At 38.2% G+C, this 26,465-nt stretch overlaps 2 protein-coding genes and 1 long non-coding RNA gene across 7 annotated transcripts in view; 2 read left to right on the top strand and 1 right to left on the bottom strand.

The window, feature by feature from the left end:
• Positions 1-12,381, top strand: part of LOC309480930 (uncharacterized protein) — a 232,148-nt gene extending 219,767 nt beyond the window's left edge. Inside the window, exon 2 of the mRNA XM_082145676.1 lies at positions 10,953-12,381. Within this exon, the coding sequence (XP_082001802.1) occupies positions 10,953-12,114 (1,162 nt within the window). The 3' untranslated portion in view covers positions 12,115-12,381. The remainder of the gene's footprint in view (positions 1-10,952) is intronic.
• Positions 4,032-26,391, bottom strand: LOC309480914 (cytochrome P450 2B1-like). Of its 5 annotated transcripts, none has more exons than XM_082145636.1 (10): positions 15,966-16,055; positions 14,377-15,507; positions 14,088-14,241; positions 13,488-13,640; positions 12,396-12,556; positions 9,389-9,562; positions 9,146-9,287; positions 5,521-5,708; positions 5,001-5,142; positions 4,032-4,366 (listed from the first exon to the last, which is right to left on the bottom strand). In XM_082145636.1, exons 2-10 carry the CDS (start codon positions 14,569-14,571, stop codon positions 4,176-4,178), a joined length of 1,500 nt encoding a protein of 499 aa, XP_082001762.1. In that variant the 5' UTR covers positions 14,572-15,507; positions 15,966-16,055; the 3' UTR covers positions 4,032-4,175. The 5 variants fall into 5 exon arrangements, with proteins under 5 accessions (XP_082001762.1, XP_082001763.1, XP_082001766.1 ...); XM_082145637.1 differs by lacking the exon at positions 15,966-16,055 and having other exon boundaries at positions 14,377-14,614; positions 15,080-15,516; XM_082145640.1 differs by lacking the exons at positions 14,377-15,507; positions 15,966-16,055 and adding an exon at positions 25,805-26,391.
• LOC309481005 lies at positions 16,687-18,173 on the top strand. Its single transcript, XR_014199820.1, has 2 exons — positions 16,687-16,981; positions 17,302-18,173. It is a non-coding gene; the product is annotated as an uncharacterized lncRNA (long non-coding RNA).
• Positions 26,392-26,465: the final 74 nt, after the last annotated feature.

Genomic DNA, 26,465 nt, shown 5'->3' with positions numbered 1-26,465 from the left:
TATGCACTGGGGCATGAACAATTAATATGGTTGATTTTTCGCTGTTTTCCAGCTCTATTTACACTGTTATCATTGCTTTTGTTGTTAGGTTTAGTAACTTTTTTGTGACATCTGGAGTTCCTTTTCTACTCAAAATGACACATTCATACTCAAAAACGATCCATCAAATGTTAGCATCATTGTGTATTGTGTACCAAGTATTGAGGTCTCTGTGTTCAAAATCTGATGTTACTTCTATTAAGTATCTCAAAAATCTATTGTATTATTTACTTAGATGTTTCTAAGATGTTTCAAATACACTTTGAAAGTGTGGTTTAATTCTGTATTACATTGTATGAAACTTCGCTTACACAAAAAAAACAAATACTAGAGAAAAGCCAAAATTAAGTTAACTTAATGAGCAAATTTCCTTTCAACACACAGAAAACTTAAGCAGTTTGTACAAATACTAGTCTTGTTTGATATACGTAATAAAAAAAAATTCTATTTTTTTTTTTATTTAATTTTTTTAAGCAAATCAAGCTTATTTTATTTATTTTATTTTAATCAGTGCAGGGCTTCACAATTATGACAAAAATCACAATTGTCGATTATTCCCTTGAAATTGACCAATCACAACACACTGGTCCAGCCAACCAATCAGAGTACATTATGCTTTTCAGAAGGAGGTTCTTCATAGACAGGAATTAAACAGAACGTTACTGACAGACTGCGAAGTGAGGAACTGCAACAATGCGAATATGAGAAAGATAATGTGTTTTAAACATTCAAGAATTAAAACCTGTCTTAGAGCCCAAAAACAAAGTCAAGACTTTGTGAAAGGAGATGATATTGCCTCTTTAAAGCTATTTAAAACTGTGATGGACTAAGAAGCAATAGTATTTTCTAAGCAGAGATTATGTTATATACGCATATAAACAGACATCATGTTTCACCCCAAAAAAAAAAAAGAAAGGAACTATATTTTGTATGAAGAAAATTAATGCTATTTTTATTACTAATATGCTTAATTGTCATGAAAACAAATGTTGCGACGGATGGACAGATAGATATAAATAATGATTTGTAACTTTGGTTCCTTGAAGAGGGAACGAGACGCTAACGTGGTTTGATGCTGTAAGTTGACAATCTGCGTGATTGCGTCGTGAAGCATGTGTGAAATCAGTCCAACATTGGAGCTCTGATTTGGAACATTGATTATTAACAAAGACGCATTCGCTACTAATTTATAATTAAACATTGCACATCCATTATTAAGTTTGTGCACCTTAGACTTAAACTTAGTTTGTTAATTAGGTACCACAAGGCCTGATGATTATATAAGAAAAAATTAACTCTGATGTAAGATTGCAGATATAACATGATTTAACATCTGTTCAGACTGTGGAGGATGACCATGTTGTTTGGAGACTCATGTCACATGCTCTAGTAACTCAACCAGTTCGACCACTTTAAACACATGGACATAACTTGTACTTACTTTAGACTTGAAAGGAATGCTTCATTCACTCACTGCGGTGTAATTTTTTTTCCGAGTAAAAACATTTCACTATACAAATCTTGTAAAACTACACGTGTATACATTTCATTATAAAATAAAATGCATGCATCCATAATAAAAGAATAAAAAATAAAAATAAATTATAGCTGTGCTTAAATAAATGTTTACAACTTTTTGCCACCATGAAACTAAAATTGACCATTCTTGTTTTTTTTATGGAATATTCCATGTATGATGACATGATAATGTCAGTCTGATACATTTCGGGTTACTGACGGTCACTCTTTAGTGTCTCTGCTGCAGCAGATGATGTTGAAGGTCTGAGGAAGGCGGACTTCTAAATTTCAAGATTTATGTATTTGAGTTGCAAATAAAACTTCCATCCATTTAGATTACAGAGCTTTAACTAAACAAGCTAGTAAAATGAATGTGATGCATGTTTGTCAGTCATACATAAATTAAAGATTTCCACACTCAGAAAATCATGGCATCGTTTATTATTAACTAATTGCATGTAATTGATTCAATTTAAATAATTTTAAAACAGCATAAATCATTGAGAAAATAATTGCATTTATTTAGTTATAAAGTATGAACATGCATATGACTAGCTGTGGAACAAGCCATTTTCAGTTGTGTGAGACTCAAATAAATTTGATTAATTGATGATAAATATATAAACCTGGTTATTGTGCATTTAACACATTCAGTTTATTAGTAAGTACTATTACAGAAATCTTACCCTTCATTTATGTACTGTATGACTGACAAATATGCATCACATTTTGCTTATGCTAAAACTGCGTAATCCAAAATAGATCAATCACACATTTAGTTTTTTTCTGTGATTACTCACGATGAATCACCATTAAAAAACCTAATGTTTTTAACATATTTTATAATGTAATAATTTCACATTTAATCTCAAAATTAATGTAGAAACAACAAAGACAGTATATTTTAAATATTGGTTTAAAAGGTAGGAAATATAGGCTATAGAAATTGAATAAAGTTATCAAACAGTTTGCACTGCATAAATGTTAAATTATATATAGATTAATCCTTATTAAAGTTACACAAGTTCTTAAGTCAAGAGCAGTGAGTGTTTTTCTCTGTTCCCGCTTTGTTCTTTTATTAACTTTACTGACAGAAGGCTTCATTGGCTGTTCTCTCTTTAAGATTAAGAGCAGCCGCTGCTGACAGAGACGCGGATCTCACGCGCCTCATTCTCTCACAACTCTTTACATAAGACTTTATTTAACTCATTTAAGAGTGCTGCTCACTCTGCTCTTATGAGGATACTCGACAAAACTGACATTTTGGCATAATTGTGTGTGTTAGTGTTCGGTCAACTTCAAGCCGAAAGAGAAATCGATTCTGGCGCTCAATTTGTCTTTGCTTGAATGGTTTAAAAGCATTTGCAAGAATAAGAGCGCATCATATAATGTAACGCCAGCCAAAGGATGATTTAATTGCATTAATTGTGTTAAATATTTAGAGTCTTCTCTTCCCATTTCTACTAGTGATGCTGATATAACTTCCGGCGTCGATCTGCGCATGTCAACAGCGCTACTGAGTTGTAGGTTGCCAGGTTGAGCTCACAAATGGGTTGAAATTTGTATGATTTGTTGATTGCTAGCCTGGTAAAACCCAGACAAACTTCCGGCAAATTTAGATTTGCTCTGCAAGTAGTCTGGCAAAGAGCCCATTCAAGCCGATTTCTAATCCATCGAAATCGAGGCACCAATCAGAAACGTTGAGGCGGGCTTTACACGATGACGATCGCTCTGATTGGTTTTAGGTCTATCCAATTGCGCCCAGAGGCATTTGAGCGACGTCCGTTGGTGACGCCCCTTTGGAAATGAGTTATTAATGAAGCTTTGCCAGACCATAACTCAGTTACTACTGAGAATGGTCTGGTTTTAACCAGGCTAGTTGATTGCGGGAGTAGGATGGGTTTCATATAAGACCTGGAAACTGGGCAACCTTGGAGTAATATATTGATGTGATTATTCATATAACGACATTTGGGCAAACAAATTACGGGAGTTTCACGGGAGAAATGACAAAACGGGAGGGGGGCGGGAGATGGGTGTGAAAGACGGGAGACTCCCGCGGAAAACTGGAGTGTTGACACGTATTGTGGCATAGCGCTGAATCTCGTGAACAGTGGCGTACATGTACGGTAGTTTGTTACGGTCATCCATGCTGGGAAAGCGGTCATAACCCAACACCCGAACAATCTCCTCATGATATCGCTCTGTGAGAGATAAAAGGGAATTTGTATTTCATGGCTCTTAAAGGTTAGTTAAAGCTTTAGGTTTTGATGCTTAGCAAATGCAAATAAGGCCGCAGTGTGGAAAATGGTGAAAAGGCCAATTAGATGTAACCCCTTTAAATTTGGGTAGTTAACAGACTCTTAATTTGAAGGAAAATGTAGTAAACTATTCTCCACTAGAGGGCGTTTCTCCGTGACGAGTGAAATATAAAAAAAAGAAGAAGCCATTTTACAAACAAGAGATGACAACAGTTAATTTATAGAATGAATAATTTATTAGATATGATGATTTAGATGAGCCAACATGCTCTTTTGTGTCAGCTTTGTTCTTATTGTTGTTCTTCAGTATGTATGATGACATGATGATGTCAGTCTGATATTTCGAGTTACTGACGGTCACTCTTCAGTATCTCTGCTGCAGCAGATGATGTTGAAAGTCTGAGGAAGGCGGACGATACCCATGATCCCATCCATGTCCAGAGGCTGTGGATCTGGTGGCCAGGAGAAATGAATCCGCTGTAGGAGAGACGTGATGTACAGGAAGATCTCCGTCCTCGCCAGCGTCTCGCCGGGACAGACCCTCGGACCTGATAAACCAGCACACAAATATTTAGGCCTAAATTTAAGATTTATGTATTTGAGTTGCATATAGAGTTTCCATTCATTCAGATTACAGAGTTTTAAAATAAATAGTACACAGTAAATGTCATGTGATGCATGTATGTTAGTCATTCATAAATGACGATGATTTCTGCACAAAAAAATAAATAAATCATGGCATAGTTTATTTGCAAATTCCAAGTATTTTATTTAAATAATCCTATTTTCAAATCAGTATAAATCATTGTGAAAACAATTAAATCTATTCAGTTTAAAAGTATGCATATGAATAGCCGTGGAACAAGCATTATTCAGTTGTATGAGACAAATTGGATTATTGATGACAAATATATAAACTTGTTAATTGTGCATTTAAAACACATTCAGTTAATTAGTACTATTACAGAAATCGTACCTGTTTAATTTAAGTATGACTGACAAATAGGCATCACATTGCGTTTATAAATTTGCTTATGTTAAAACTGTGTAATCCACATGGATGAATATTTTATATGCAAAACAAAAATACATAAATCTTCAATTTAGGCCTAAATATTTATTTGCGTGTAATATTAGTCCAGTAACCTTTGTGTTTAATAATATCAGAAATGCCTGACTCACCCAGTGAGAACGGCATGAAACACTCCGGCTTGCTGAAGCGTCCGTTCTCATCCAGGAAATTCTCCGGGTTAAATGATTCGGGATGCTTCCAGTGCTCCTTATTGCTGAAAATTGCTGTCAAGTTTGTTAGGATCATAGTTCCCTGTATGAGGAAAATTAGAGTTAAATAAAGCTTTTCACAAAACCCAGGGTCAATTTAAGGGTTAATGTTTTACATGATAATATTACATATATATTTATAAAAGATTCATTTAATTGATAGTATAAGTACAGCACATAACTCTATTTAATCTTAATATAATATCTAGTCTAGCTTCCTTATACTTACAGTTTAAATTAGGACTTGTCAAAAAAAAGTACATGAATATTTATTGCGGCAAGAAAATTCTATTTATGACTGGGAAACATTAACAAAGTCCATCTAAAAGAGAATTTAAATCAGGTTTTTACAAAATGATAAACAAAATTTTTAGTGCGTAATCACTTAGATAACTTAATTCATCCAGGCTCCATTCATTACCTGAGGAATGTCGTATCCTCGTAGTTTTGTTGGACGAATCGTTTCATGAGTCACCCCCAGTGGTACAATATTGGCATAACGCTGAATCTCGTGAACAGTGGCGTAGGTGTACGGTAGTTTGTCACGGTCATCCATGCTGGGCAAGCGGTCATAACCCAACACACGAACAATCTCCTCATGACATCGCTCTGTGTGAGAGATAAAAGCGAAATTGCATTTTCTGGCGCTTGAAGGTTAGTAGGAGTTAAAGATTTACGTCTTGTTTCTTACAAGGCTGTTGGTGTTGAAAACGGCGAAAAGGCCAATAATAGACAGAGCATCTAAATTACCTATTAACAGTAAGTCACTCATTACACTAAATGGTTCTGAATTAACTGCAGAAAAAGGTATGGACACATTTCGCACTGCGTCAAAGACAACACTTAGGGGAATGTCCCTTAGTGTAATGCGTCTGAAGTATGAATGAAACTAAAAGACACATTCTTCCACATATCCATCCTTCCATCTCACAGTACCTGAGGTTCACTTTCAGGGGGGAAGCGTTCCAATATCGGGTTCTTCCGATCGGCCTAGCTCTCTCCCCTTGCACCTTACACCTTTTGACAGACACATCCATCACGGGCTGGGGCGCGGTCATGGACGGCCGCTTTACGAGAGGTCTGTGGCAGGACTAGCATTCTTCTTGGCACATAAACTGCCCAGAAATATTGGTGGTCTTCTGGGCTCGGAGGAGCTTCCTCCCAGACCTCAAGGGTCACCATGTTCTCATGCGAACAGACAATATGTCGGTGGTGTCCCATCTGAATCATCAGGGGGTCTGAGATTGTGCCCTCTCTATCCAGACTGACGCATCAAATCCTCCTGTGGTCCCAAGATAAACTGTTGTCTCTCAGAGCAATGTACGTCCCAGGGGACCAGAATCGGGGGGCAGACATCCTGTCGAGGCAGGGGCTAAGGCCCGGGGAATGGAGACTTCACCCCGACTTGAAGTCGGTATGCGAGAGGTTCGGCCCAGTGAAGGTGGATCTATTCGCATCTCGAGAGGCGACACACTGTCCACTGTGTGTGGTATTGGTACACTGTTCACTGTTTCACCACTTGGTGTAGAGAGCGTGGCATGGACCCAGTTAACTGCCCGGTAGCTTCAGTGCTGGAGTTCCTCTTAAATCTCGTCTTCGCTGGTCTTACCCCGTCCACACTTAAGGTGTACGTGGGTGCCATTGCAGCTTTCCACATTCCTCTTGGTGATGGACCTTTGGGAGGGTTGGTCGTACGGTTCCTCCATAGTGCATGGAGGATGAAGCCTGCGACTCAGACCAGAGTTCCCACATGAGGTCTGGCAGTGGTTCTCGAAGTGCTGGTTGCAGCCCCCTTCGAACCTCTGGAGTCAGCTGCAACCAAGTACTTCACTCTCAAGGTAGCCTTTCTCCTCGCCATCACATCTTTTGAGAGAGTGTGAGATCTCCAGGCCCTCTCTATATCTCCTGAGTGCCTGGAGTTTGCTCCCGGTAGAGTTAAGGCTATCTTGCACCCCAGACCCGGGTTATGTGCCTAAGTTGCCCTCTAATATGGCACACTCTATGGTTCTGCAGCCTTTTTTTATCCTCTTCCTCATGTGATGGTGGAAGATGAGAGACTTCATCTGCTCTGTTCTGTCAGAGCGCTTAGTATTTACATACAGAAGTCATCTCAGTGGAGGAAGTCAGACCAGTTGCTGGTGTGTTTTGGGTCACCCAGGAAGGGGCTCCTCACTTCCAAGCAGACCATCAGCAACTGGATAGATCATGCTATTTCCTTGGCCTATCAGGTGCGCAGTTTGCCTTAAAGAATACTCCACTTTAAAATGAAAATTCTGTCATCATATACTCACCCTCATGTTGTTTCAACAAACCTGTATGAATTTCTTTCTTCTGCTGAACAGAAAGGAAGATATTTAGAAGAATGTCAGTAACCAGACAGTTTCTGGGTCCCATTGACTTCCATAGTAGGAAAAAAATATACTATGGAAGTCAATGGGACCCAGAAACTGTCTGGTTACTGACATTCTTCTAAATATATTCCTTTCTGTTCAGCAGAAGAAAGAAATTCATACAGGTTTGTTGAAACAACATGAGGGTGAGTATATGATGACAGAATTTTCATTTTAAAGTGGAGTATTCCTTTAACCTTGCCTTCGCCACTCAACTAGAGGCATGGCGTCCTCTAGAGCCCTCCTTTCAGGGGCTCCTATCAAAGAGGTATGTGATGCGGCTGGCTGGGCCACTCCGCACAAATTCACAAGATTTTTTGGTCTGGACCTCCCTTCTACGCCGGGCGCATGAGTGCTCTCGTCCTAAGTTGGGCCTGAGACAGCTTCACACTAGGTACAGGCTGACGAGGGGTATTCGTTCCCCAAAGTGTCGTCATAAACGCAGTGCGGGTTCCCTTAAAAGGGAACGTCTCGGTTTACGACTGTAAAGCTTGTTCCCTGAGAAAGGAATGAGACACTGCGTCCCTTTTCCACGTCTCCCCCTGCCTGGGAGCGACTTGCTTCATCGCGAAGCTAACACTGTTGTGTGCCGGCATCCCTTTGTACCTTCCGTGTATGCAGTCACATGCTACATCATGACGCAGTTGCAATCAGGATTTTATTAGTTTCATTCATACGGCAGACGTGTTAAGCTAAGGGGCATTCCTCAAAGTGTCGTCATCGACGCAGTGTCTTGTTCCCTTCTCAGGGAACAAGGGTTACAATCTTAACCCGAGATGATTTCGCTCATATTCAAGTTCAAGAAAGCTGCTTGTTTTGAAAGTGATTTCTTTGTGAGAAGACCTTTATACATCTATGTTATTGACAATGGAATGCGAAATTTTGCTAATGTGACTGCTATGGAATCTTGTTTCCACCACAAAAAAAACTTGTTTCCAAAAATAAAAATGCCCATTTTGGCATAATCAGAATCTCACAATTCTCAGAATCTCAAAATTCTGACTTTTTTTTCTTACAATGGAAAGTTTCTCACACTTTTTTCCAGATTTTTTTTTCAATTTGAAATTAATTAAAATGTTCATTTTATTGTTGGAATCTCGATCTTCCAAAAAAAATTGTCTCGCATCCCACAGCCTTTACGGTCTCACATCGACATCCACATCAAATAATAAAACACAATACAATAAACACCACTTGATACAAAAACCACATATATGTAAATACGCAGCCAGCTGCAGTCCATTGATTTAGTCCTTTCTATTTTTCAGAATCCTGAGGCCCACTTAGCCCCCCAATTCTGATTAATTAATTTTACTGACTGATGAACAAAAGATTTATGTAATCTGTTCACTAGCATATACTACTCTAATGCTACTTTATGCTACTTATTCTTTCACAGAATTGCAAGTTAAATCCGCAATTCTGAGAAAAAATTATATTGAATTGTGAGAATAAATTCTTGCGATTGCCAGTCTATATCTCAGACTTGAATGTTAAATTGCAATTCTGAGAAGATTCCTGTAGTATTCTTATATACTGCTAATGTTTAGCTCTAGTACCTTGTACATCTGGGTTTTGAATCAAGTAGATGAGCCCCCATCTAATGGTGGTCTATGTGGTGTCTAATGTCTAATGTCTAATTTTTAGCTCTAGTACCTTGTACATCTGGGTTTTGAATCAAGTAGATGAGCCCCCATCTAATGGTGGTCGATGTGGTGTCGGTTCCAGCCAGGAACAAATCAGCTGTCGACATAACCAGGTTCTCCTCATGAAACGTGGAGTCTTTGTTGGACTTTTGCTGCTCCAGGTAAAACAAAACTATCAGTTTACTACAGCTAAAAATATCTTGTTTTACATATATGCATGTGAGAACCCTTCTTTCAGTAACAGTGATCTCACTTTCTCGATCTCCAGCAGGTAGGCATCAATGAAGTCTCGCGGGCTGTCTGGATCCAGAGTTTCTTTGTGTTCTTTAACTTGTTCCCCGATGAAACCCACTAACTCATTGGCATTCTGCTTGACCTTCTGGTGTGGCCCAGGGAAATGCTTGATGAAGGGCACTAAGTTGAAAATCTAAGATAGACAATAAGATGATGGCTGCCTTGGTTTGAAATCTTTTTCACATTTGAGTCTTCCTTTCAGTGCATTTTATTCACTTCATACAAAATAAATATTCTTATCATCAAGTAAACATATTTCAATATTAAGTAAATATTTTAACTTGCAGTTAAAAGTTGAGGAACATATAGAAGTTCATCCATCACTTCCATAGCTTGGAATTCATCCATTACATTTCTAGTTTATAAAATATTATAATAGGGAGTATAACTAAATGTGTATAGATTGAAATCAAATCAAATAATAAAAAACAATAATTAAAAATGCAACTGAAGAGTAAACTAAAGTGAACCTAACTTTATGCAAATGCATGATGTCATGCAGTATATAGCAATGAGAATGCAGACAGTGCAGGTCACATGATTTGTCAGAATTTAAACATCAGTGCATCCATACTATTTAACTGTATCAGGCATTATGTACTCAAGAGATAGTTCACCCAAAAAAGAAGATTCTGTTATTAATTACTCACTCTCATGTTGCTCCAAACCTGTTAGACTTTTGTTCATCTTCGGAAACACAAATAAAGATCTTTTTGATGAAATCTGAGCGATGTCTGTCCCTCCGTTGACAGCTACGCAACTACCAATTTAGGTAGTTAGGTAGGGCCTCCGCTAGAGGTGACTGTGAGGTGCCTTTCAGAAGAACAGCCTTTGGACAAAATGCTCTGTCTGTGAAGGCTTGTAAGTTATGGAACAGTATCCCCATCACTGTCAGGGAATGTTCCACATTTCCTATATTTAAAACCAAACTCAAAGTGTGGCTTAAAGCAAACCAGTCTTGTGACCATTAAGTGACTTTTATTTTACTTTGCTTGTACTTATTCATTTTTGTCATTTTGTATGTTACAAGTTTTGTATTTCTGTAATTTGCCAAGGGACTACGGATGTAAATTAGCCCTGTGGCTATAATCTGGCATGTTTACGTCTGTTTTTGTTGTTTCAATGCAGATGTTCATTAATGTGCATTGTCCCTATCAAATAAATAAATAAAAAAAAAAAAAAAAAAAAAAAATTTGACTCTTCAAAAAGTTCATAAAGAGATCGTAAAACTAAACCATATAAATTCAGCGGTTTAGTCCAATTTTTCTGAGACATGATCGCTTTATATGATGAATAGATTTTTTTTATGCTTTTATTCACATATAAAAAATTCATCGACTCACACATCAGTTGTGTATATTGAACTAATGATGTTCTTTCTTGTTACGCAAAACATTTGAGCTTCTGCAAGAACCAATGAGGTTCATTCTTGTGTTACGCAGCACGTTTGAGCTTCAGCAAGAACCAATGAGGTTCATTCTTGTGTTACGCAGCACGTTTGAGCTTACGCAAGAACCAATGAGGTTCATTCTCGTGTTACACAGCACGTTTGAGCTTCTGCAAGAACCAATGAGGTTCATTCTCGTGTTACGCAGCACGTTTGAGCTTCAGCAAGAACCAATGTGGTTCATTCTCGTGTTACGCAGCACGTTTGAGCTTACGCAAGAACCAATGAGGTTCATTCTCGTGTTACACAGCACGTTTGAGCTTCTGCAAGAACCAATGAGGTTCATTCTCGTGTTACGCAGCACGTTTGAGCTTACGCAAGAACCAATGAGGTTCATTCTTGTGTTACGCAGCACGTTTGAGCTTACGCAAGAACCAATGAGGTTCATTCTCGTGTTACACAGCACGTTTAAGCTTCTGCAAGAACCAATGAGGTTCATTCTCGTGTTACGCAGCACGTTTGAGCTTCTGCAAGAACCAATGAGGTTCATTCTTGTGTTATGCAGCACGTTTAAGCTTCTGCAAGAACCAATGAAGTTCATTCTCGTGTTACTCAGCACGTTTGAGCTTCTGCAAGAACCAATGAGGTTCATTCTCGTGTTACACAGCACGTTTAAGCTTCTGCAAGAACCAATGAGGTTCATTCTCGTGTTACGCAGCACGTTTAAGCTTCTGCAAGAACCAATGAGGTTCATTCTTGTGTTACGCAGCACGTTTAAGCTTCTGCAAGAACCAATGTGGTTCATTCTCGTGTTACGCAGCACGTTTGAGCTTCTGCAAGAACCAATGAGGTTCATTCTCGTGTTACGCAGCACGTTTAAGCTTCTGCAAGAACCAATGTGGTTCATTCTTGTGTTACGCAGCACGTTTAAGCTTACGCAAGAACCAATGAGGTTCATTCTCGTGTTACACAGCACGTTTAAGCTTCTGCAAGAACCAATGAGGTTCATTCTCGTGTTACGCAGCACGTTTAAGCTTCTGCAAGAACCAATGAGGTTCATTCTCGTGTTACGCAGCACGTTTGAGCTTCCGCAAGAACCAATGAGGTTCATTCTCGTGTTACACAGCACGTTTAAGCTTCTGCAAGAACCAATGAGGTTCATTCTCGTGTTACGCAGCACGTTTGAGCTTCCGCAAGAACCAATGAGGTTTGTTCTCACGCGTCAATCAGGTTCCATTGAGATTCTCTTTATGTTCATATTATATAATATGATATCATATATCATATCTATCATATAAAGTGATTTAAAAATGTTGACTAAACTGCTCAATTCATATGGATTAGTTTAACATTCTCTTTATTAACTTTTTGAAGCGTCAAAGTGGTAGTTGCGTGAAATCTCAATTTGTGTTCTGAAGATGAACAAAAGTCTTATGGGTTTGAAACGACATGAGGGTGAGTAAATAATGACAGAATTTTCGTTTTTAGGTGAACTAACCCTTTAATCAATAAATTAATAAAATGAAAATAATAATAATTAATCATTTCTACCAAAAAATTAAGAATGTGATGATCATACCTGTCCTGTAGCTGACGCTGCAAGGATGAAGTTTTCATTCAGGATTTTCAGAAGGTATGAGAAGCGCTTGTCATCATAATCGAAGCGATCTCCAAACACGATGGAACAGATAATGTTGGAAACTGCATTCTGTAATGCATGCTGGGGGTTCATTGACTTGCCTGCAAATAAACATGCATCAGTATGAGTGGAAATATGCCAGTGCTTTTATATCCAATCCATTTTAAATAGAAATTTGAATGTAACTCTTTACCCGCCATTGACGGAATTTTTCGGCTTTCATTCTAGTGTGATTACACAGCATGTCTGAGCTTCCGCAAGAACCAATGAGGTTCATTCTTGTGTTACGCAGCACATTTTAGCTTCTGCAAGAACCAATGAGGTTCATTCTCGTGTGTTACGCAACACATTTAATAATATAAATTTGAATTTAACACCATTGACGGAATTTTTCACTGTTGTACAGTAGGGGGTGCTATTACACATCATCTATAAGAAGACTGAATCTCCTGATCAAAACACAGGAAAAAAGAAGCAGAAACAAGCGATAGCATATGTAAGCAGATGCATGTGTAAAATAACGCGATCATCAACATTAAACTGCCAAGGACGAGAGACTGTGAAGCTTTTTGATCATTGTTCTGAATCTTTGACAAAACCGCAATTTTCTAAATTGTTTGCTCAAAATTTTGCTTTTTTTAATGAAACTTACTCACATACAAGGGTTGATAAAAAATAATGCATTAAGCTAGAATATTTTTTTGTTTGTTTGTCTAAAGCAGAGGCTTGTCCTTTTTTTGACATATTGCATGTTCAGATAGTCATACAACAAAATATTCTGGGGGCCATGAAAATTTTGTGAAGATGTTCAAAAAACCTGGCGGTGGCCTGCAAGAAAAAAAAAAACGCTGCATGGCGAGGAAAGAGTTAAATTGTGCAAGTATTTGTAAAAAAGTTGCAAAATATACATCCTCATCATTTAAATACAAAAATGTTAATGTCACTACAAGAAATGTTTAAGAAAGAGTCCTTTGGGTGATGTTTGACACAGATGAGCTAGTTTGAGAGTTCTAAAGGATGAAAAATTCATACCTTCTGCTTTAAGAAATTCAGAAATCAGATAGCGGCTTTCCTCTATCACACGATCTTCCACTGATTTCTTTCCCAGGCCAAAATTCCTGAGCGTGTGCAGAGCAAACCTTCTCTGCTGCCTCCACGAGTGACCAAACGTGACCATTATTATACCTGAGAAAAAGAGAGAACCAACGTTCTAATGTCAAATCTGAGCTAAATTTGCAGTCACATTTTTAAAGCAAAGTGACTCGAGATCGACCGCACACCATTAAAAATAATGGTTCTTTATTGGCATCTATGATTCCATGTAGAATATTTAATGTCTAATGAACCTTTTTATTGCAAAAAATATCCAATATAGTGCCAAAAGATTTTTCAAATGTTCTGTATGCTATGGGAAAAAAAGTGTATATATATATATACACACATGCATATACATACAGGCCTATACTTTAAACAACTATTCAGTGAGGTTCTTGTTTAGGGAACCCAAAATGGGTCTTTTACGGCATGCAAACAAAACCCCCTTTTGGGACCTTTATTATTAAGAGTGACTCTAAAGTTTAGAATGAAATAGTACAAAATCCACTTCAAGCATCATAATACCATGTTACTCACCAAGTCCATTTGTTATCCATTCTATAAGAGGCATATACGGTCTTCCAGAAAAAGCTTCCTGAACCAGGGCTTCCTTCGTGACCTGGATTGTGTTGAGGATTATCATCGGCTTCCTCCCAAGATACACAGTGGACATTTCTCCATACTGAGGCATCTACTCGGAGAACATTCACAAGTGCATTTAATCTAAGAAAATGTTTCTGAACATATGTTTTGTAAATTAAACATCTAATTTCAAAATAGGTCAGAGTTCAATGATAAGCCCATACCAAGAAAACAGCAGACTCACTGATCTTATGAACTCCATTGGCTTCTTTAGCAAATGTGGTAATGATCCCACAAAAGGTAGAGGTCTGGGACCAGGAGGAGTTTGACCTCTGTGGGAATTAATCCTGATGATCTCAAACAGAACCAGAAAGATCAAGCCCAGAAACAGAGCCAGACCTACAGAGGCCAGGTCTAACTTCATGAGAGTCGCCCACATGATTTCTTTCAAGACAAACAGAAGAGCAGCGAACGACTGTGGGCTTTATAAACAGAGCGAAAGAGGGAGGAGACAGTGAGAGAGTTTGACAAGCTGTTAACCCTTTCAGCTGTGTTAGTATCACTGATTTGATGAATACAGCTATGATACCTGCATCTTAATATATCAAACAAAATAAACAGAAAGTAAATTCTGCCTATATAACACAGCCCTGCTGCATATTGAAAAGTACAATTCTGCTGATTTGCAAAATTATCTAAAATTTATTAATTTGATGATGCAGAGTGCATAAATATCAACAAAAACCTGCATCACGTACAACTTTTATTCTCAATTTCACAGCAGTAGAAGAGATCATGACAAAACTTAAGAGACTTTTGTTGTGGGTGGTGTCTCTTCAAGATCTCTGATAACCTTTGGTCCTCACGCCCGAAACCAGGTGAAAACCTTTGGGGCACATGAATAGGCTCAACAACATTCCAAAATATTTGGAGCAGACAGTTGTTACCTGGCTCAGAGGAAGAGAGGAATCTTTGTAGCAGTTATTCTGGTGATTAAGGGAAAATACAAGACGTCTTCACCTTATACATGGATGTCGAAAGCAAGAATGCTAAAAAATGCATCACGTTGTAAGAAAGTGCCATGCTGGAGAGATTTTGGAATCAGTTCAAATTCCAGAAACAATTATTGGGTTTCATTTAGCAAATATGATGCAGGCCGGTGTAATTATGAACATTCAAACAGAAGGTTTAGACTTTGCAAGCACCTATGAGAGAAGGAAAACACTCCCGTTTCCCATTTCCTTTCCTTTCCCAGAGAGAATGCTTTAGTGGTTTCCAAGAACTGGTTTGTCAGACTATAGAAACTGGATGACTGCAGTAAGGCCAACCATGACGTCTAATCAGAAAAGATCATTGTTCCTCATTAATGACACGCCTGCAAAAGACGTGTAAAGGTGAGAAACACAGTAGGCTACAACTAGGACAAAGCAAGGTGAAGCAAAATTCAGTCAAAATGATGAAATGAACGATGCAACCATAAGCAATACCTCATTTACACATTTGGTGGATTTTATGTTTGGCGGTACTTTGGCATTGCAAATTATAAAATGTGTAATAAAATAGTGTGTATTTTAAAATACCTCGGAAACATCAATAAATACCATGGTGATGAATGCAATCATTCAGTTACATTTATCAAACATCTATATCTGATGCAACCTCATGCAATAATTCGTAGCGTTTTATGATGTTCAATAAACGAGTAAATAGAACATGCAGAATACCATGGTGAATTTGGCTATTTCTACCACTTTGGAAGTGTCACTGCTCAAAATAAAAGGCATCAAATCAGCAAGTGTGCTTTTTCTTTTATATTTATTTATTTAAATTTACCTCATAGGAAGAAGTGAAAGGCAACTTATCCCAAAATATGTAAAGGGGAAAAGTAAATGAGAAGTGAGCTTGTTTTTGATCATCGTCATGAAAACTGGCGTTAACTGCTTCTCACTTAGCCTACATCTCATGTCAATGGACAGCATTATCGAATTCTTATATCGTTTTAGATTAATTTTTGACATAAGTTTCCGTGTTGATAAAAGGCGTCGTCTGTCTGCAAAACAAGGAAGCCCGTACTATTAGCGTTCTTCTTTCTGGGGAAACGAATTAGAAACGAAAGCATAAGGTTTGGCTCGCGATTCATATTTTGGTATCGGTTCTTTGTAGTGAATCGATTGAACCGCAAATCAGACGGAATCGTAAATGCAGGTTATACCAAACTCCAGGACCACAAAACGGCAACAATACAACAATTTTCACAGTTGAGTTGACTAATACATTTTTCAAGTGTTGTAGCCTGCAAAGGGTGTAAATAGTAGTCCTAATAATGTGTGATTTTTATCATGATAATTGCATGATTTTACCATAATATAATAAACATGCCTCACACTTTGCTTTTTTGTAAGTGATATCAACAAACCGAGAAATCTACTTATGACTAGCCTACCATTGAAATGGTGGTAAATCGCTACGGCTACATTATTAAAGTGATATTTCAAAAGAATCGTTGAATCATTTTAACAGATTCACTAAAGTTCAAACGTGTCGGTTCAGTAAAATGATTCATATCCAAATGAGTCATACATGTTAGTTTCGATACGTTTAAATGCCAGAGACGGTGTTTAACTTCGTTCAAAGTAGGCTGATATATTTTGCTGTTATTTTACTGATCGATTCAATGGTCACGGGTCAGTGACTATTACTTCACATGAACGGAATATCGCTTTCATAATTAAAAAGATCGGTCACATCGCAGTCGTTAAAGATGACACAGAACGGTACCGGAGGTTCGGGTGTCATGACACTGTACAGTGCAGTGCTCGCTAAAGGAGCACCACCATCATCCGATACAAGTGAGTAAATGACAGGTCATTTTACTACTTATGAAACTTTTATCCAAAGAGAAGTTAACGCGACAGTTTAGCTACACACTAGTAAGTCTGTGAGGGTAGTTTATGAATCAAAATAGTTCCATGATTACCTTTTTGTAAGGGGACATGTAGATTGAAATGTCCCCTTACAAAAAGGTAACCATCTTTACGTTATCTCCCAGACCAACAACTTTTATTACAAAATTGCAATTATGCTGTTGTTGTGCATGTTATACTGTACATTTAATGTGGGACAATAGTAACAAGATTTTTTTCTATATATAATATGACCCATCCATCAGAACCAAGCACTGACCTGATGAAGCTGAAGAAAGCACTTCGGGATCTGATGGTCCAATATCCTGCAGGCGTCACTTTGAGTAAAGCACGCAGGTCCTGCCCGCTCCTCCTGGACTCAGTGGTGCTGAACGGCTACGCTTCTGTCCGCCAGCTCTTGGCATCTATGCCTGATGTGGTGATTCTACAGGGATTAGGTGTCCAAACATTCCTTCTCCCCGCAGACACTAAACTACAGCACAGGACAAGTCTAAACTCTGGAGTGGTAGCCAGTGTTTACGGATAAGTTATCCCTCAATACTCTGCTGTCTAAAAACAGGACATTTGACCAGATGACCAAAGCAGCCGCTACAAATGTGAACATTTTCCTTCACTAAACTGTGACCTCAGCAACCTGGCCTGGATGACCACAGACAATAGCAGTAATAAGGATACATGGATTTTTGACCTTTTTTTTATTTTATTTTTTACTTTTGACCAGATGAAGAATTGTACTCTAAAATATATTATAGAAATCGCTGTTTACATCTTTGAAGAACACAAAAGCACTTGATTCTTGTATGTGGTCACGCACCAATCAGGAAATATCTGCAAAATTCAGGAAGTTGTATGAACCGATTAGGCAACTCGTGGGTTGTTTTCCTTAGTCTTAGAGTATGAGATTTATATGATTATAACTTTATATACTAATATTTACACATTTAAAATTTTTAAATGTTTTAGAAGAAATGTTCACAAGACTTTATTTTTTAATGAGATTTACGTATTTTAAAATATACTACATTTGCATACAATACATGCATCCTGCTAAAATGACACTGGTTTGATAAAATATTGTCAAAAAGGATCTGCATTAAATGAAAACTTTGATTTTAAAGCATTTGTGTTTTTTATCCACTCATATGAATTGATTGTTGGGGGCATATAGATATAGTACCATGACGTACATGATGCATGAACTCAACCAGTTTCAAACATGCACACTAACAGGGTGTGTTCAGGCTACAGCTCCACGTGAATAGCCATACATCTAGTTTTGACCTGTACAGGCTTGTCTAGGTAGTAATATAAGCTATCACATGAGAGATTACATCACGAGAGAAACAAAGATTTACAGTGGTACTACAACACTGCAGTAATTATAACCGCCGCTAGCGTAGCGGCGGTCATATAGGGATTGTCAAAGTTTTTTTTCTTTTTTTTTTCGTCATCTACTGAATTTTTCGTCAACGATACCAGGGACACCGAAACACCGGGGAACATGACATTTGGTGGGCATGTAGCCCCACTAGACTTCTACGGAAAACTTTCGTTTGGTCCCCGGGGGCCACTCCCCCCCCCCGCGCTGGGCCCCCCCAAACCCAAAAAATGCAGTTTTTCCTAAATAACTACCTGAACCGTGGCACCGAGGATGAAGAAATTTTTATGGTATGTTGGTCTTAAGGGCCCACATCAACCTAGCCCATAATCACTCATTTGTGATTTGCGCCCCTCCCATAAAAAATGAAAATGCAATATTATTCTGCTTTAATCGCCCCTATCTTCAGTTGAGATGTTCAGAACTGCACCATATTTCATGTGTATGATTAACTTGACATCCTCTGGGGGTATGCTAAGTTTCGTAGAATTTCATCCATGGGGGGGTATAAAATAAATTCATTTATGTGCACATTTAGTGACTGTACACTCATCGGCCTGTAGATGGTGGTGTTGAGCGAAGGGTTGCTGGTTTAGGATGATACTGTCACACACACACATGCAGGAATACAAACAAACGCAAGCATGCACACACACTGACATCCACACGCACAGACACACACCCATACACACACATACAAATCCACATGCACAGACACACACACACAAACGCGCACACACATGTACGCACGCATACATACACGCACAGACAGACACACACACACACAGACACACACATACACAAACACACACACAGACATGCACATACTACTACTTTTTTTAGGTATATACATAAACACGCAATACAGCCAAATTGCTCCACGTCATTTATTTTTGTGGAAAGCCAGTGAAGGCCTGAGCGGCGGTCATATTTTGTACCGCCATGCGGTACATCTAGTTTATTGTGATATTCAGGGTTTACACTTTACAACAAATAGTACAGCATCCATAACTATTAATCTAGAATATAATTCCTTAGCTAAAATATTAAAATCAAGTTTTAAAGCTGTCTAAACCAGCTACAGAAGCTTTGAAAACTCCAGGAAAGGTTACTGATGGTCAATCTTAGGAACCTCGGCTGTGGCAGATGATGTTGTATGGCTTAGGAGAGCGAACCACACTAGCAACCCCATTCATGTCTGGCTGCGGCTCACCAGGTGGCCAGGAGAAACGAATCCGCTGTAAGAGAGAAGTGACGAAGACGAAGAGCTCCATCTTAGCTAGAGTCTCCCCGAGACATACCCTCGGACCTGGTAAATAGGGATAAAACACAATGGGTTTTAACCTAGTTGGCTTTGCTCTTGGTCTACTGCTATCGTAGTCACAGGTGACTCACCCAAGGAGAACGGGAGGAAAGACTCTGGTTTGAAGAATTGTCCATTATCGTTTAAGAAATTCTCTGGGTTAAAAGTGTCTGGATACTTCCAGTGCTCCTTATCACTTAAAATTGCTGTTAAGTTTGTCAGTATCTCGGTGCCCTAGAAAGATGATGTTTGTTAGTGGAACAATTTCAAATCAATAAAAACAACACATCCAGGCTCCATTCATTACCTTGGGAATGTCATATCCTCGTAGTTGTGCGGGCTGAGTTGTTTCATGCATCACGCCAGATGGTACAATGTTGCCAAAGCGCTGAAACTCATGAACAGTGGCATTTGTGTACGGTAGTTTGTCACGGTCATCCATGCTGGGAGAGCGGTCGTAACCCAACACCTGAACAATCTCCTCATGACATCGCTCTGTAACGTCATTAATGTTCATGTGTGAACATTTCTCAGTGTTAAAACACAACAAGTAAGCAACTGGAAGGTTACCTTAATGAAACACTGTGGTGCTTTAAAAGCTTACTCTAATTCAAACAATGGTGTGTTTGGGATGGGGCTACCTGTGTGCTACAAGGAAAATCTGTATAAACCTAGTTGAATTTACAAATTATGCAATATTTTTTTCCAATTCAGCATTTTCATTTGGCTACTTAAAGCTCAAAACTTGTACTCTAGAGCTTTGAAGCAAAAAAAATAAATAAAAATTACAGAGCAGAACTCTTGCAATGCAAAAGAACAGGGGCCTGTTTCAGAAAGGAGGTTAAGTGAAAACTCTGAGTATGTTAACCCTGAAATGAGGGAAACTCTGAGTTTTCTGTTTCAGAATGGGAGGTATGTTAAACCTGAGAAAGCAGAGTAAGTCAAGCCCGTTTCTGAAAGAGAGGTATCTTATACTCAGAGTCAGTTACCATGGTAACTTACTCTGTGAACCTAACCTGGTCAGGAGCAGGTTTTATTCGGTAAACCCAGAGTTTCTATCGGTCTCCTCCCCTTTTTTAAAGAGGAAGTGGTGTTTAAACACCTCATTCATTCTTTCAGTACATTTTTATTAATACAAATAATATTTTATTAATAAATAAAATATAGCTATTTTTACTGCAGTTTATTTCAATTTTTTTAATAAGATAAAGTCTATATAACTCCTTTACAACTGAAAATACAGTAGTAGATTAGAGTTACATAATGTAGTTCTAAACAAATTCTACAGAATTAAACTGTGGCATTTACTGGAAATCACTGAACTGTGTTCATCTGTGCAACAGAAGTTGATGTTCTTCCACACTCTGGGGGCGGGGGAGAGATAAGAATACCCGTTTATAGATTTAAACTTTGATTCTATAGGCCACTCCACATAAAAATGTGAAATAATCAGAATGTGTAGATTGTTTGATGTGTAGACACATAATATTACCTCTGTAGGCCTCTAAAAAAGCCTATACAAAATAAAACATATGTAAACCTCTACATTTTATGAAGGCCCTTGGATCTTCGGGAGTGACTGGCTCTGAAGTCCCTCCAGGAATTCCCTCAGCCAAAAATGCTGCTGCACTGCTAGACACTGGATGCTATTTAGTTATGTAATATGTCAAATGTTTGTAAAGTCAGGTAGCCTACACCCATGATATGCTCAAGCCTTACTTGATTGAATTATGTTTTTATATTTAATTTTCAGCTGCTGCCATGTTCTTCTAACACCTGCAGGATTGCCCCTACATGAAAATTAAAATTAGGTTGAATAACATACTGTTCTTCCAGTTTCACCTCTGATATTATAACAGTTGGGTAAGTTACTTATATTACTAACTACAAATAACATCTTCAACAGTGTAATTAGATTATTGTAATAATGACTACCGGTATCTTTAGAAAGCATTGGTCTACTTATTACTAAATCCCATATCAACCTCAACCATTTGAACAATACAAGGAGAGACAAGAAACTGCACTTTTAATGCTTTCAAATAAACAATATACAATTGCATGAATTATTCTTGATTGACCAAAGTGTGTAGAGGGAGAAGGTTCCATTAAAAATATACCTTTTAAAAATGTATGTTAAATATGCAGAATTGTTCTATAGTCTAATGCAATTACATCAGATTTTACTTTAAATTACAGAAGAATTAAGAGTAATCCCTTTAATTAAATGACAGTATTAATGTTCTAATACTGTAAAATTACAGTAACAATGTTCGTACTGGTGAGAAATATGTAGACCTCTTTATGTCTGCCGCTGTTGCCATGGTGACTCATAATATCTGCGCTCCATTGATAATGGCTTTTTATAGTTGTGGTGCACGCGCTTAACTCAGAGTAGGTCAACTCAGAGTTGATTGAACTAACTCATTTCAGCTGTTCTGTAACCGAAAACTCAGAGTTTCCCATCTCAGGGTAAGTCAACTCAGAGTTCAAGTTTTAACTCAGAGTTGGTTGAACCTCCTTTCTGAAACAGGCCCCAGAACACTTTACTTATCACCTTTATATCTACATTTATGTACTTGGCAGATGCTTCTATCCAAAGCGAATTACAGAGCATGCAAGATATACATGTATCAGTTCATGCATTCCCATTAACATGCAATGTTAATCCTAAGTACCTTGTAAATCTGGGTTTTGTGCCAAGTAGATGAGCCCCCATCTGATGGTGGTCGATGTGGTGTCGGTTCCAGCAAGGAACAAATCAGCTACTGACATAATCATGTTCTCCTCGTGAAACGTGGAGTCCTCGTTGGACTTTTGCTGATCCAAGGAAAACAGAAAGCATTTCAATTGATCCATGCATATCTAGTTATCTAGCAGCCTACCATGATTTCACCTTGTAGGATATTGTTGGTCCTGGAACAAAATTCCTATAAGGGTTAGAAATGGAATTGGGGCTTGAAGAACCTTCAAATTTAAGGGGTAGTTTGTAACAAAAGATGTTCATCCAAGAACATGTTACTTGGGAAAATCACTGCCACCTTTCCAAATAGTAACTACCATCAAAGAGTGGATTAAACAGTTTCTAGAACGGTTGGTTGTGATGATCTCACTTTCTCAATCTCCAGCAGGTAGGCATCAATGAAGTCTCGTGGACTGTCTGGATCCAGAGTTTCTCTGTGTGCTTTGATTGATTCCCTGAAGAAACCCTTCAACTCTTCGCCGTTCTGATAGATTTTCTGGTGTGGCCCTGGGAAATGTTTGATGATCGGAAGCAAGTTAAACACCTGAAAAAGAAAAAGGCTACAGATAACTATGCGACATTAACAGCAGAAGTTTAGTTTCAACCTGCTCCAAAAACACCTGCCTAGAAGTTACTTCCAATTCTGCATCCTAAATCACAAACTCTCAGAGTAGATACTTCTTTTAAGTAATAACATTCTGAGCATTAAACAAGTACTCTACAGTAGCCTTTTGGGATAGTAAAGTGTCCATTGGATGCACCCTTCAGAATCTAGTCTTTAGATCAGTGAGTTCAATAATGTGCTATTTTTGTCCTTTGTTGTGTATCTTTGGATTATGTTGTGTTGTAAATAAATCCAAACAATCAAAAAGCCATTCTTTTTAAAATCTCTACTCATTCTTAGAGCAAGGTTCCTCATAATGATAGGGCCTGATAGCACCTGATAGGGCCATTATGGGAGGGTCTTTGTCTTTCTCAGGTGTGAAATGCATCAATATTCATGATGATTCACGCCTCCTCGCATAAAGCTTTCTTACACAAAACATTTTAAATTTTTAAACATTTTAAAAGTCTTACAAATTTTAAATCAATATATTGTTTTATCTGAATGAGTACGCAGGATGATTTTCACATAGTTTTGAAGCAAATATTCTAGGCTACCTGATAAAATTTTCAAAAGTCTTGTGAAGAAATAATCAGTATGGATTTCATGACCTTATTTCAGTGAAAATTTTTCACAAACCACGCATAAACTTCATTATCTCAAAACTACAAACTTTTACATACATGCTGCTGACATATTGTGGTAGCAGAGTTTGTGCTGAATACAGTGTAATAAGACTTTAGCCATGAAAATGTCACAAGTAACAGAAATAAGCACAAATGTCAGAGCATGTCAGAACACCTCCAGGACCCAGAAAACACCTCAGACTCCAGAGGGTTAAAGAATAAGAGGTTAAATAATAACAACAACTTTAATGGAGTCAGATTAATTATATTGGAGTCAGATAAATATTTGAATTATACACGTCATCCTTCAACTGACTTTTGTTTTCCGATTATTGGTTCAAAATAGCAGCGTAAGCTTCCAGCCTTACGAAGGTGGACTTCCAGGATCAAGATTGGACTCTGGTCAAGTAGTTCCCTTTGTGGCATACAGCCTTATTCGACAATCAAATTGTTTGTTGATGGTTTTAACGAGCAAATAAACAAAATTGGAGACAACTTTGATGTAGGTAGTGTTGGTGATGAAAATGACAGCCATTTACAGCAAAAAAGCAACAGGAGCACTTACTTTCAGAAAGCTGAGGTTTTGATGCGGCACAAATGTGACCGCTGGTAAGGTTTAGCACATTATTGCTAAAGATTAACGATGCAATGTGTCGACAACCTATGGGAATGCAGACAGTAGAGCAAGATCCGGTTGGATACTGGGACAGTTAAGCAAAAAACATTTTTAACACATGATCATACCTCCCCAACAAGTGACCCTGTGTGATTGATGTTCTCCTTCAGGATTTCCAGAAGGTTTGCGAAGCGCTTGTTATCGTAGTCAAACCGATCCCCAAAGACGATGGAACAGATAATGTTGGAAACAGCATTCTGTATTGGATGTTGGGGGTCGAAAGGCTTGCCTTCAACAAAAAAAACCTTGTTTTAATTTTTGGCAAGGAGTATTTTAATTGTTTAAAGAGAAACTCCACATGTTGAAATTATAGCTGGCTTGCTAAATAACACATTTGGTTTAATGGCTAACCTGAATACTAAGGCACAATGGGACTATGGACTTGAAAAGTTTTGGTTAAGAATTCATGTCCACATACTTGGGTAAAAGAGCATGTTTAAAGTTTGTTTAGAACTTGACTCAAGTTACCTCTAAACATTGAAAACATTCACAGATTAAAATCCTCAATAACCTTCTGATTTGAGCATTTCAGAAAGAAGGTAACTGCTTTCCTCTGTCACACGTTCCTCCACAGATTTCTTTCCCAGGCCAAAGTTTCTGAGCGTGTGCAGAGCAAACCGTCTCTGCTGCCTCCAGGTGTGACCAAATGTGACCATTATTATACCTGATGGAAAGAGAACAGACCTTCAGAGTTACGAGGAAATACACAGACAAGTTGAACAAAGAAAGACAGACAACCTAAACAGATGCATAGGTCTACCAGCCCAAAACATATTGACCAAGACCATGTTGACCTCGGCCTCATTGGCTGGTAGATTCAGAGGTCTAGACTAGCAGTAGACTCCTTGAGGCCCAGATCCAAACCAAGACCACATTTATGCAGTCTTGAGAGGTTTCAAGTATCAACTTCACTGGCTGGTTGCTCCACTGATCAAGACTAGCTTCAGAAGACTATAAAAACCACGCAAGAAACTTTTAGCTTCATTTTACAGCAGGGCTAGTTATGGCAATTATCAACAATTATTTCCCTTTTTCCATTTCATCAAAACTTGGATGTACAGTACTAGTACCCTACAATTAATACAATGTATGACTGACCATATCCATTACTGATCCAGTTTGGAAGTGGTAGAGGTGGCCTTCCTGAAAAAGATGAAGCATTTTGGACCAGGGCTTCTTTCGTGACCTGGATTGTATTGAGGAGTATCGCTGGCTTCCTCCCGAGATAAAAAGTGGTCATCTCTCCATACTGAGGCATCTACTCAGAGAAGATTTCACAGCACTTCAACACAACTTAAGTGGTTTAGACATCATCTCACTTGCAAGCGAAGTCAACATAGCTCAAGCACAAGGAGAACATAAGATGCTTTTGCACAAAAACAAAGCCTCTGTAAAATAAGCTCAAAGCAATGACTCACTGATCTCAGAAACTCCATTGGGTTCTTCAGAAAATGTGGTATGTTACCCACAAAAGGTAGAGGTCTGGGACCAGGAGGAGTTTGACCTCTGTAGGAATTAATCCTGATGATCTCGAACAGAACCAGAAAGATCAAGCCCAGAAACAGAGCCAGGCCAACAGAGGCCAGGTTTAACTTCATGAGAGTCGCCCACATGATTGCTTTCAAGACAAACAGAAGAGCAGCGAACGACTGTGGGCTTTATAAACAGAGCGAAAGAGGGAGGAGACAGTGAGAGAGTAAGTTTGACATGCCAGCTCATGCTTGTGAAATAGTTATATTAGTTATTACTATTAATGCTGCAAGGTTCTAAACAATCAAGATAAGAAGAAGATCATACTTCTGCAAAACACAAATTTTCCCTTTATAAATATACTTGCTAGATCTAAGGGAAGAAGTTAATTCACTGCAAAGTGGGGCAAGTTTAGTAAATAACTGACAAGCTCAAAGCTCTCTACTACATGCCAGTGGAAACGGACAAGTCCACACCCTAATCTCTTCTTTGTTACTGATATTAGGCAAAAGGTCTGGAAAGGTGTGTAACGGTGACAGTTAAATTATAGCAAAGGTAAAGCATGAGTTTCCATTTCAGATTGTTGCATCATTTTATACATTTTAAAGC

The sequence above is a fragment of the Leuciscus leuciscus genome, assembly GCF_965113295.1.
Source record: "Leuciscus leuciscus genome assembly, chromosome: 18".
Taxonomy (NCBI): domain Eukaryota; kingdom Metazoa; phylum Chordata; class Actinopteri; order Cypriniformes; family Leuciscidae; genus Leuciscus; species Leuciscus leuciscus.
This window is presented reverse-complemented; position numbering and strand designations above follow the sequence as displayed.

What these genes read in the sequence shown, in the direction of transcription:
- LOC309480914 (XM_082145640.1), bottom strand. Translation starts at nt 25,999, where the DNA reads ATGTGGGCGACTCTCATGAAGTTAAACCTGGCCTCTGTTGGCCTGGCT. An exon ending in ATGGATAACAAATGGACTTG is followed by an intron (nt 13,641 to 14,087) that starts GTGAGTAACATG and finishes TCTTTTTCTCAG; the next exon opens with GTATAATAATGGTCACGTTT. An exon ending in CAGCGTCAGCTACAGGACAG is followed by an intron (nt 9,563 to 12,395) that starts GTATGATCATCA and finishes TGTCTATCTTAG; the next exon opens with ATTTTCAACTTAGTGCCCTT.